This window comes from Pan paniscus, chromosome X (assembly GCF_029289425.2).
Source record: "Pan paniscus chromosome X, NHGRI_mPanPan1-v2.0_pri, whole genome shotgun sequence".
Taxonomy (NCBI): Eukaryota; Metazoa; Chordata; class Mammalia; order Primates; family Hominidae; genus Pan; species Pan paniscus.
In genome coordinates this window covers 45,386,885-45,399,754 of record NC_073272.2, presented here as the reverse complement: position 1 = coordinate 45,399,754, position 12,870 = coordinate 45,386,885, and the positions used below count along the sequence as shown (strand labels likewise).

Genomic DNA, 12,870 nt, shown 5'->3' with positions numbered 1-12,870 from the left:
GGTGTTACTGTTTGGAGTGTAAATAAATAGTAGCCTTTGATGGATCACACGTGCATTAAGGGGAGGTCTTACTTGAAGGGCCCACAGCCCACCTTGAATGAATGGCAAGTTTCCTCAAGCCAGCTTTTTCACATGAGGCTTCCAAAGCTGCTTTTCAGAAACTTGGCTCCAGGCTGAGACAACCAGTTCACATCAACTGTCACTTTGAGACCTGCTTTTGCCTTCAAACTCTGAAAAGAATGGCCTTGATCAAGGAAGAGAGCCAAGCCCTGGGCTCTGATAGAGGAAAGAGAACTGTTACTATTACCTAGTACCTTCCTTTGTTTTCATCCTCTTCCTCTAATGTCTCAGTCAGCTTCCTTAGGCTAAGGGGCATGCCTTGCACGTTTACCACCACCTCAGTGTAAAGCAAGGAGTATAGTTTGAAAAAATTAATACACTCAATGTTGATGTCCTGTTTGCTGAAATTATATCATAGCACAGAATAAATGTTAACAGAAGAGCGGTGATTTCTATCTCACTGCAAATATGTGGTTTTTCCAATAAAGTCTGACACTGCTCTCGTCAATCGTGACATTCACATAGCAGGAGATAAACACTGCCACGGTATGCTGGGCTGGGGAAGGGTAATTTCTTAAGGGAGATTTCTGGTCTAAGAAGACTTTTTTCTGTCTTTGTTTTTCTTTTTGCCATTCCAACCCAGGCCTCTCCTACTCACTCCAGGTAGTTTTACAAAGTGGTTGCTGATCTTTGTGCTTCTCAGAAAATCAGACATCCAAAAAGAACTTGTAAGTGATGGAAAATGCATCATTTAAGTGATGCAAAACCAAACCTTGCACTTCTTTATCAAGGACTTGAAGACAACTTGGACATGTGAACCAAGCCTTCAAATGTGTTTTATTTTTTATTTTATTTTATTTTTATTTATTTTATTTATTTTTATTTTTTTATTTTTTTTGAGACAGAGTCTCACTCCGTCACCAGGGCTGGAGTGCAGTGGCACGATCTTGGCTCACTGCAACCTCCGCCTCCCTAGTTCAAGCGATTCTCCTGCCTCAGCCTCCTGAATAGCTGGGACTACAGGCACTCGCCACCACGCCCAGCTAATTTTTGTATTTTTAGTAGAGACGGGGTTTCACCATGTTGGCCAGGATGGTCTCGATCTCTTGACCTCGTGATCCGCCCGCCTTGGCCTCCCAAAGTGCTGGGATTACAGGCGTGAGCCACCGTGCCCGGCCTTTTATTTTTTGAGACAGAGTTTTGCTCTTGTCATCCAGGCTGGAGTGCAATGGCGCGATCTCGGCTCACTGCAACCTCTGCCTCCCAGCTTCAAGTGATTCTCCTGTCTCAGCCTCCCAAGTAGTTGGGATTACAGGCATGCACCGCCACGCTGGGCTAATTTTTGTATTTTTAGTAGAGACAGGATTTCACCATGTTGGTCAGGCTGGTCTTGAACTCCTTACCTCAAATAATCCACCTGCCTCGGCCTCCCAAAGTGCTGGGATTAGAGGTGTGAGCCACTGCACCCAACCCAAATGTGTTTTAATTGGTCAGCAATCTTTTCAAGGAATTTGAATATAAATGCTCTTTAGAAGGGCACATACTTCCTAGGTCAGCCAGTCCTCAGTATTCCCAAATGTCTTATGTCTGCTGCTGTTCGTTTTTAGCTGCCCAACTCCTGAAGACATTGAATTTAGGACTCCTCTTTAGAAATGCTTATTTTTCCCTTTGATCTTTCTGTTAATTTTCTGTAGATGGGGCTCATTCATTGAGACAGAGATTGAATTATTTCCAGGGTTCCTTCCAATTCTGATTTTTTTTTCTTCCATGTAAAGAATAGTGCAGAAATACAACCCTCTAAAGGAAGTTCCCTTACCTAACAGGGATAGGTTCACAGCGAGAGCTCCATTCTATCTATAAAGCCAAAGCTCAAGTCCACAATGTCTTTTACATGACAAGGCAACTTTCTATGGGAATAAAGTAGATAATGCAGTGCTCCACCCTGGATCTGCAGGGAATACAGGCTGGTCGAAGTTCCCAGCTACAGTTCCTCACTAGAAATTGTCCTTGAACCTGCCTTACTCAAGGTAACACCCTCTCTCAGGGGGAGGCTGATGACGGGTCACAGAGTCCAGACCTCCTTGTCTCAATGAGGGATACTTCTGAAGGGTCTTCCTAGCTCCTCATTAGAACCTGTAGTTGCAACTGCATTGTAGGTTGACTCTCCTGCCCAATCCTACCTTCCTCACCCTCTTAGGTGTATTTCCTGAGGATTGTCTTCAATAAACTTTTTGCCCTGACTCTGTATCTTAGAGTCTGTTTCCAGGGAACCCAATCTAGGACAAGGAGTAAACCAGGGTACAGAAAGACTGATTTTTTTGCCCCTGGCATACCAATAGGCAAAAACAGTTACAGTGCTGGCAACAAAATGCATAGATCACATTATGCTGCCATGAAAAGAATGCTCAGAAGCCATCTAATGCAACCCAACCTTTTCCAGATGTGGAGACCGAGAGAACCAAAGTGACTTGCTCAAGTTATCATAAGCTACTAGGTGAGAAAACTTGGACCAGAATCCACATCTGTGGCCCAGTTAGGCAGGCTACAGTATTTCAGTGTTTAATCAGTTCCCAGAAAACCTCAATAACACATGAGAGTCAAACTCAACTTTGAGAATTTGCAGTCGGTATTAAACAATTTCCTAAGCCTATCCTCCATGGACAATGCCTCATTGTGACCTCCTGCTATAAGAAGCCATTGAACTTTCTGCATAGAGCCATCAACTAAATACAGGAGTCGAGTCTGCATTGGGGGTGGCAGTGCACTTTATTAACAAACAAAACAGTACCATACAGGCAAAATCTTACTTCAGTGGCAAAGCACACACATAGGTATACTCCAACGTGTAGCACTGGGGCAAACTTCAGACATGGAACATTAGGCACCAAGTTCACAATCACACTAAACATAGTTCACAATCCTTCAATCCATACTCTTCAGTGGAGGATGAGGCCTTATTTAACAGTTAACTGGGACAGACAGATGAAGTTTTAAAATCTAATTCTTGGCCTAACTGTGGAGTGGGGCCGACTCAGCCTTCAGAACTGTGAAGTGGATGCCTTAACAGGGCCAAGATCTATCAGCCTCTTAAACTGACTTTCATTTCTCTGGTTCAGAGAAAAAGCTTATGGTATCTTCATGTTGGATGAACTTGCATATCGTGAGAGTCCTCAGCTCCAATTTCGTGTCTAGGCACATCTGGACTGGCATTCATTTTGATACCCAATCCATAGATTAATAGGGTTAATCTAATTAGAATAAATTAAATCATTTTCCAAAAAGTTGAAAAGGGTAAATCACATGAGTTCTTCAACATTCAAGACTTTAAATATGTTAGCAAACTGATTACTGTTCCAACTGTTGCCAGTTAAGAAGTTTAAATCAGCATTTCCCAAAAGGTGTGTCAGGACTGAGTTAATCAGTAAGCTAATAGAAACAACTGCAATAGACTAGGGATGAGATTTCTCAAAGCAGTCTGATATAATATGCGGCAACTCCTTATGTACTGGAGCATATCCAATACATTCTCAAAACTCCTAAATTAGCTAAAATGCAAGGTAAAGAGCAGTAGAAAAATGCAGCTCTTAGGATAGGCAAAACTTTGGAAGATTTATGTCCTCACACCAGGGTCCAGCAACTTAGGTTTGAATTTATGATAAGGTTAATGATATAATAAACTTGGGTTGGCTGGTTTTCCCTGGCAATTGTTAATCCCCCTTAAATAAAAATATGTTGATACATTGTAAAAAGAAGTATTTTACAGTTGAAACCTTTGAAAAGGGCTTTTAAAAATCTGAGTTTTTAAAAGGGGAAAACAAGAGGTGGGCACCCTTGTGGGCCGACATTACTCCTAAGATAGAGAACTTAGTTTTCATATATAAAATGACTCAATTTCATGTCTTTTATAAAACTTAACAACTAAAGCAAGTGAGCTTGCTTTAAGGAAATTAGAGCCCTAATTTCTTTTCTGTTTGATAGTCTCAACAAATAACAGTCAAATTTATCATATGTATTTCAGTACTTAAGAGAAATTGGCATGCTTTGCTAATATTTATGCAGAGGTAACCATGTTGAAGACATATGTAAGTTGAGAGGTATGTCTAATTCTATGGTCATAGGAAAAATTAAAAGAAAACTGCTGCTTTCCTGAAGTTGAAATAGAATGTTACAACTGACAAGGATCCATTGGTGTCTAGCTGCCTTCCAGGGGGAAGAGAAGATGCCAGTCGTAGTTGGTCTCCCACAGAGCTTAAGCAGGGAGTCCTCCTGGGGGACAGTCCTGCCACTATTTTCCTCTGCTCAACTGGAAAGCTGCACATAAGTCACAGCAAGTCAGTTTCAACATTCTAACTCAGTTAAACACTCTCCTCCATAAGAAGTGAAAGAGGAAAAATACAAATAAGCTAGCACTGAGACTAGATGTCTAGAAAAGTCAGAGGAACTACAAGTGGTCAGGAGATTCCTGAGGCAGCAGCCCACAAGATGTCCCCATTCTGGTCTGAGGGTCTGCATGCCGCTACCCCCAACACTGCTTTCCTTTACTATTTCCTGATCCAAAGTGGAGGCTGCTTCCTCCAGGAGGCTGTGAGCCTCTAGGCTCTGTAATGACACTTCACCATTGCCTAAGGGAAGAAAAAGGACAGTTACAGGCTGGGCCTTCACCTACTCCACCTCCACAGACAGAAAGTCAAATGCTTTGTTTCTGAAATCATCATGTATTTTGCATTGAAGGGAATAAAAACAGGACACAGAAATTGTTTCTGATGAGCACATCACGTTTAACTTTTTGAATTTCAGAAAGTGATCACAAGGCTTTATTCTATCAATTAACATGAGTTGATCTACACTGACAAATAAGATGGAGTTTGATCTTACTGAAATTAATTAGGTGATTCTTTGAATTGTTTTTACTTTAACAATGATTGGAATTAAGCCAAAGGTAGTTAAATCCAGTACACTTAAACATGGCCCAATGACACAGCCTTTAAACTTGTCAATATTTTCCTCTTGGTGGTATTGAAAACCAGTGAGCAGAGAGCATAAGAACAGAACTTCAAGACCGTGGCAGGAGCTTGTATTTGTACAGCACAAACCCCAGGGTAGTTACTGATGTGGAAAATCCAATGATCTTCAGCAGGCCAGAAACAGAGGGCAGGTTCCTTTCCCAGAAGGTGTGGGTGATTTCTACCGCTGGAACGTCCTAGATGAAGGAACACAGATCATGAGCAAAAAACTCATGCTGACAAGGAGGAACAAAACGCTGCAAGATCCATGCATGGAGACCCCTGGGATAGTTGCATCTATAATTAAATCGGAGGCTAGAAGAAGGGAGATGTGAGTTTTATGTTCCATGATTGGTCTAAGGAGAGATAGTGCCCAGAGTCACCAAACTTACCTTTGATTCAGGTTCTTGTACCCAGATGTCTTTCTCGGTCACCTTCCCGAGACCATTTAAGACCTGAAAGAAAGTGACCATGGTATTATGAAAAGAGGCTGTATAGTTTCTACAGATTCAAGGCCCTGCTAGCCACAGATGAGCCCCATGAGTGAGGGGCAGAGAAATGGACATACAGATTCTATCAGTGTCAAGAACTAGCAAGACCAGATGCCAAAAACGTTGCCGTGACTCGGGAGGGAGAGAGCCTGGGCTTTCCTGCTTACCTCCCTAGCTGCTCGTTCTCCAGCCTCAACTGCCCCTTCCATGTAGCCGCTCCACTTTGTGGCAGTCTCTGTGCCCGCAAAGAAAATCCTGCCCACGGGTTGACGAATCACCCTTCAAGGGAACCAAGAGGTTACACAGAGTTACTTGGGAAGGTGGGCAGGGTAAATGAGCCAATCACTGCCCTCATTTAGTCTGCAGAAGGCACAGAAATTCAGACTGTTTAAAAAACACCCGTATGACTTAGCCCAAGGTGAAAGGCCACTTTTTGCTTTCTGGATCTGCATAGAGGATCTGAACTTTCAAGCCAGGGAGAATCAGGCCATCAGATCATCAATCATTAAAGGGGATGTTGATCTTTTCCAAGCCAGCCAGAGCTGGAATATAAGAACATGTATTCAATCCCCAAATCAGATTTCTTTGCTGTTTCCTGTTGGCAGTGCATTCTTCTCCCTGTCCTGTCTTTCTCGGGGGAGGGTGCACTCTTCTTGAAAACAGCCACAGATCCAGCTTTGCAGGCACTCCCAGTGTGTCAGGAGGAACTGCAGTGGCAGGTGGGAAGACAGGGATGTCAACTGTCATTTCTGGCAAAGGAGAGACCTGAGACATTATATGGGTGTGTCTCTTTAAGAAAACAACCTCTGTACAGTTAGCTTCTCTGAACTTCTCTAGGGACTGGCTGAGAGCAAGGAAATGGGTCTCCTCTTACAAAGAAGGGCTTGACTGAATGGACAGCTGTCCCCTCCAACTTTTTTGGCTTTGACTCCTGCCATGTCCACAGCTAGTTTCATGAACTCTCCCAAGCTGCATGTCCTGCCCCCCACCCTGATGGCCTTCATCTCAACCCGTTGGCACTCCTTTTTCCAATTCCAGAACCCTGGGTTTCATCTATTCCTCATCTTAGTCTTGTCTTCTAGACTTCTACTTTGATACCAGAACTAATCCAGTTCATCAATCCTGCTATTGTTAACAAAGGTGATCTGACTCAATTAAGAAGAAAAAAAAAAACAGACTAAAAACTCCTGTAACGAAAAGGTTAATAAATACTTCCTCCTTTTCAGTGGACAAATGTGACCTTGTATTAACTTTTTAGCTCTGTTTCTCTGGAAACCAGATGAAGGTGTAATGCCATCTATGGAGGCAACACCATTTATGCTAAAAGTGCCTCCCCTCCCATCCCCACATTAGTGAACTGCATCCAGGCTGGGAGGACTCTAAATGAATTGTAAATACCTGGTAGGAGGCTATCACTTTGGGCTTCCCTGAGTGTGGTGTCTCTTGTAACTGAGCAAGTCTTATAACTGAGCAAGTTACCGGACACTATGCCTATGAAGCATAGAGATAATGGCTCCCATGGAGCAAGGGGCTTCTAGGTCAAGGTGGACCCACCCCATGTGGATGTCATTTCCTCACACCTCAACTGTATACAGTGAGGACTCTTCCCCTGAAGAGGACTGTCTGCTGATGCTGCTCTGTTGGCAAGACAGAAGTGTTGGATAAACACATCCAATGTCATTCTGTGTTGACTGGTGCCAAGGAGCCTAAGGCAGTCATGTGAGACTAAATGTCAAGTTGAGCTCATGAAGTCCTCTTGGAGGACACTGTAGCTTGCTTCATTCTCACAAGCACTGTTCACATCTGAAATCCTCCCCACTGTTCTGCTATTGTTCTGTATGCTGACAGCTATTGTTCTATGTAATGACATCCTTATTTTTCTATGGACATCCAGAAATATACAAGTATTATCTAGGACATAAGAAATGGGGATTTTGACAACTATTTCTAGAATTTCCATTGAACTCTGCTTTTCCTTTTAAATTTGGCACAGGTCTTGGATTAATTGGCGTAGTGCTTGTGTAATACCTTCCATATTGAGTCATGATCCCAGGAGGGAAGTAGGCCGTGTAGCAGCCCCCAGAGTACTGCTCCTCACACCAGTTCTTCTCTTCATAATGCACTGGCTGCAGTTCAGTGGGGAAGAAAATGCAAAAGAGAAAACAAAGCTGAAATGCTGCAAGTCAATAATATCGTTGCTTTAACAAAAAGTTTACATTAAGAAAATAAAGAAAATCCTGTTTTTCTAACTCACTTAAGGGGAAACATGATAGTACCAAGCAATGGCCTTTTGTGAAGTACCATGTGGCAAAACATGTATACTTTGCTCTTCCCATTTTCTTGATTAGGGAAGACATGAAGTATTCCAGTATCTGGGAGAGAGGGGTATCCATCCATCCATGCAGATTCTGAAGTCTTTAGAGCTAAGTCTATAGGAAACCCCATCAACAATTCAGCTTGTGGAAAGGTCTGCTCAAATCTCTGGAGTCCCTCATAACAGACTTTACTTCCCCATCTATCAGGCATTATTGCTAAGGAAAGGGTGGGAGGGAGGAAGCAGAAGACAAACAAATGTTTCCCAACCACTTTTCTAAGCTGGAAACATGTATGATGGGAATTCCACTAAAAAGCGGCAATTAAGATGAAAACTGTTTCCTAGGGGACATGAGAGAACCTTCTCTAATTTCCCTGGCACATTCAGAAAGTTTATTATTTGAACAGTTTAGAGACAAACCCCTGAAAGAGCGCTCAGCCATTCCATTTTTTTTTTTCAAAAAGACGTAATTTCATTCTCCTAATTGCTTTCAGTGGTGGATTGAAAGCACTGATATTCCTAAATGAGTTGTGAATTGAGTTCACACATGGAAAAACAAATTAGTATGACTTTGACCTGGGAAGAGACTCTAGATTCAGTCTATCTTGTCAAGTACATACTACTTTGCCTTCACCAACAAATGGTAACATATCTGGAATTTAATTGTGCAGCAGGTAAGTGACACTGACTGGGGGCAGGACTTCCGTTCTAGGAACCCAACTCACCCATTCTTGACATAATCCCTGCAGCTCTAGGCTCTCATTACAATTGGCTGCCAGTTATCTAGTGAACATTTAAACAGCCCAAAGAAGTTGCTGTGTCAGAAATTCCATGCGCCTAATACCAGCTTTTAATGACCTTTTGTGACTGCTGAAGTTTATCCTCCAAGTTAAGCATATCGCTTTATACTCTCTTCATAAGACTGTCAAAAAATCAGAATCTGCTTTGCTTTACTACTTATAGTGAACAGAGAAGAACCTGCTAGGGATTAAAGCTGGGAGTTTCTTACATGTAAAGCTTCTTGGGATCCCAGCACTTTGGCATAGAGCTCACAGATTTTCTTCTTCCTATAAAACAGAGCCAAAAAAAAAAAATAAATAAAGTTAGGGAAGGAGTAACTGATGGGTATAGAATAAATACAGTGAGTTCTAGAGCTCTTGGTATCAACCAGATTTATTACAGAAAAATTAAAATCCATGGCCTTCTGTAACTGCACAAATGAACATTTCCATGAATCCCCACACTCAAATTAACTTTCAATGCCTCAGTAGTCATTTAATTTGAGGATTCAATGGAATTATTCTTTTCTTTTTTTACACTTTTGCCTCTTTCACTACCTAATATGATATCTTCTCGAGATAAAAATGGGAAAAATGAATTCAATTAAGTTTAGCCAGCCTTAGGAACTGATTCTATATAACTTTTCTGGAATACGTAGAGTTCTAAAATGATCCCTTTTATAAGTCTATAGTATAAGTGATGGTGTCTTTTAACTATCCTATACTTGTGTTTTAATTACCTACAAACATATAAAGCTCATTTCATCTTTTAAGCATAACATAAGATATGCTATACAGAAAGTATCTACAGTCATTTCAGTCTAGGAATTTGTCACTTGATAGAATGGTCTGTGGACCACAGTATTTCAAAGTGTATCTGAGGGATGGGCAAAATATGCTAATGTTACCTCAAACACAGCCTTTGGTTGTTCTCATAATTCATTATCTAAATGACTAGCCCAGAACATGGTATTTTCATGTCTGAAAAAGTTAGAGGTTGTACTTATATAAACTCTTTTTGAAACGAAATACATTTTAAACTCACAACTACTCATGGTGAATTTTTTTAAAAGGTCTAATTTACTAAAATCACCTGTTTTAGAAATTAATGGTTTTATTTCTGGATTTGTTTGCATAGGTTCACACTGATCCAGTTATATACTTTTCCTATTTACCTTTTATAGTTTTAATATAGTTTAAACATTTGAAAATGCTCTAAAATATTTGTTAAGGGATAACAAGCAACTGGAAAAATATTTGCTTAAAAATGTGGCAAAAGGTTTGAGTCAAATCTGTAAGACAAGTATTAAAAGCTGAAGAGACAAAATTATGCAGGGCGGGGGGAGCTCAAGCTTACTGGTAATAAAGAAATAGAGATTTAGAAATATACAATTTTATGCTGCCAATTACATTAGAAAATATTTTAAAGACATGCCCCCAATTTCTCTGAATAACATGGGACAAAGTGTAACCTTATAAATTTATCTAAATCCTCACACTTAAACCATTTTTATAACTTCCAGAACATTCACCTCATATGTATAAAATCAGGAGGAGGAGGCAGATTATAAACTTTGCTTATTGTTACCATTTTCCATGGAAGGTTTAAGGGAGAGACAAATGCCACTCCTGAGATGATGTCATGCAACATTAGATGGATATTTAGGTGGATAGTTAAATTTCAGGATAGTCAGAGGAAGTTTGGCTTCCTTCAAAGAGCTGCTCACATTATACATAAAAAGTCATAAAGGAAAGGAAGAATGGGAAGAAGTCTCAAGACTACTGTCTGTCTGTCTGTCTCTCTCAGCCTGATTCAAGACCCTCATTTCAGAGATGAGGAAACCGAGGCTCAGGGAGCTGCAGAGATCTGTTTGATTTTGCTCAGCTAATTAATAGCAGGGTAAGGCTCTACTCTTCTGAGTAATCTGCCCATAGTAGGTACTCAATAAATATTTGTTCAGTCAAAACCCATCCTCAGCCTACTCTTTGCTTAGTCTATGAAGAGATGACTGATTCTAACACCTACTTCACAAGGGTGTTACAAGCAATAATTCAGACATTTCAAGTTAATTAGAAAATGAAAGTATCGGCAATGATTATTCTAAAAAAGCTCAACAGTACTTAACTTATTACTGTTATTATTATTTCTGAGATAGGGTCTCACTCTGTCACCCAAGCTGGAATGCAGTGGCACGATTATGGCTCACTGCAGCCTTAACCTCCCTGGACTCAGGTGATCCTCTCGCCTCAGCCTCCCAAGTTGCTGGGACTACAGATACATGTCACCAGGCCTGGCTAATTTTTTTATTTTTTGTGGAGACGGTTTCTCTATGTTGCCCAAGCTGGTCTTCAACCTCTGCACTCAAGCAGTCTGCCTGCCTCAGCCTCCCAAAGTGTTGGGATTACAGGTGTGAGCCAATGCGCCAGGCCTGCTTAACTTACTTTCTGGATGTGTAATAAAATTTTTATTAAAGCAGAGTGAAACCTGAAATCCAATCAACCCACATTGTAGTTAGTTTTCATTCATGAATGTTAAAAACAATTATAATAGTTACAAGTCATTATTTACTGTATTTCATATTATTAGAAGAGCCAAGGATGTGTTCACACAAACACAGGAAATTATCTTTCCCTTTCCCTTCTTCCCTTTAAAATTAAAAATTTTTGGAAAAGATATGTAAGGCAAGGATGTTAAAACAATGCACTGATTGATTAATTTGGCTCTAAAAATAACAGAACCTAAGTGATGACTAAAAAAGGCCACTGTGCAAATCATCTCGTTGAACTTATTCACCGGTTTCTAAATCTGGTTGCTTATCATAATCACCTGAAAAGCTTGTTGAAAAATACAAATACACAGGCCCCACCTCAAACCTGCTCAATCACAATCTATAGGTCTTATAAAAACATATTTTCCAAACATCTTTTGGGATATTTTGATGCAGTCAGATCTGGGAACCACTGTTTTTGTCAATGACATATTCAGTAAGGGTTTTGCCTTACAAGAACTTTTGAGAAGTTCAGCCACTGTGTGGAATCATAACCAAATGTCTACCTACAGGCTGGTATTTATTTTACTATTAATAAGGAGGGAAAGCAGGAAATCCAAAAGAAAATGTCAGCTTAGTGTGGTATAATGAAAAAGTATGCGCTATATGCTACTCCAGACTTTGTCACAAGCTAGCTGCGATGATTTGAATGTATGTGTCCCTCCAAAATTTAAATGTTGGAACTTAACCTCCAAGGTGATGGTATTTTGAGGTGGGGTCTCTGCGGAAATAATGAAATCAGGAAGATTCTGCTCTCATGAATAGATTAGTGCCCTTATAAATGGGCTGGAGGGAACTAGCTAGGCCCTTTCTGCCCTTCTGCCTTCCTCCAAGTGAGGACACCACCTTCATCACTTTTTGTCCTTCCTCCTTCTGCCTTTTCTGCCATGTGAGGGCACCATGAGAAAGTGCTACCTATGGAACAGGTTCTCACCAAACACTGAATTGAATCTCTTGGCATCATAATCTTGGACTTCCCAGCCTCTAGAACTGTGAGAAATAAATTTCTATTCTTCATAAATTACCCAGTTTCAGGCATTTTGTTACAGTATCACAAATGCACTAAGACACTAGCTATGGAGGCTTGAACAAATCATTCCCCATCACTGGACCCCAAATCCCTCCTCCATTGAGTGAGTAGAGTTTATTTTTAACAACCATGAGATTCCACAATCTCATGGTTGTTTGAATCCCATGATTGTTGAGATTCAACCATTTACCACTTACAGTGAACAGAGAAGAACCTGCTAATTGAAACTGGGAGTTTCTTCCATGTAAAGCTTACCTGCAAACCATGAGATTGTTGAATCTCATGGTTGTTCAAATAAACAAATCCGTGTGCACATGTAGGAACTCATTCTGCAGCCTTTCCCCCACTTCTAAAGTCATCAGAGTAACTCCCAAAGCAACGGCTGCTAATGGGTTAGCTGTTTAATTTTTTAAATTACATTCAGAGAAAAGTCTATATTTTTGTGTATGTATTGGACCTCTTTAAAAGCTAGCAGAGGATTTAGGGCTACCCAGAGGCAACCCTCCAACAGCCAAATAACTCTGATGTTAAAAGGCTTACCTCTTCAGGTAAGACTTTAATTGAACAAAGGATTCCAAAACAAAACAAAACAAATATACCATGACAGGAAGAGAAAGGGAGAAAGAAAGAAAAAAAAAAAACCA

At 40.6% G+C, this 12,870-nt stretch overlaps 1 protein-coding gene across 1 annotated transcript in view; it reads right to left on the bottom strand.

Moving 5' to 3' along the window:
• Positions 1-2,803: 2,803 nt before the first annotated feature.
• MAOA (monoamine oxidase A) overlaps positions 2,804-12,870 on the bottom strand; it is a 92,969-nt gene continuing 82,902 nt past the window's right edge. The window contains exons 11-15 of the mRNA XM_003808376.7: positions 8,878-8,935; positions 7,583-7,680; positions 5,722-5,833; positions 5,456-5,518; positions 2,804-5,260 (exon numbers count right to left, since the gene is read on the bottom strand). Coding sequence (XP_003808424.2) covers positions 5,114-5,260; positions 5,456-5,518; positions 5,722-5,833; positions 7,583-7,680; positions 8,878-8,935 — 478 coding nt within the window. The 3' untranslated portion in view covers positions 2,804-5,113. The remainder of the gene's footprint in view (positions 5,261-5,455; positions 5,519-5,721; positions 5,834-7,582; positions 7,681-8,877; positions 8,936-12,870) is intronic.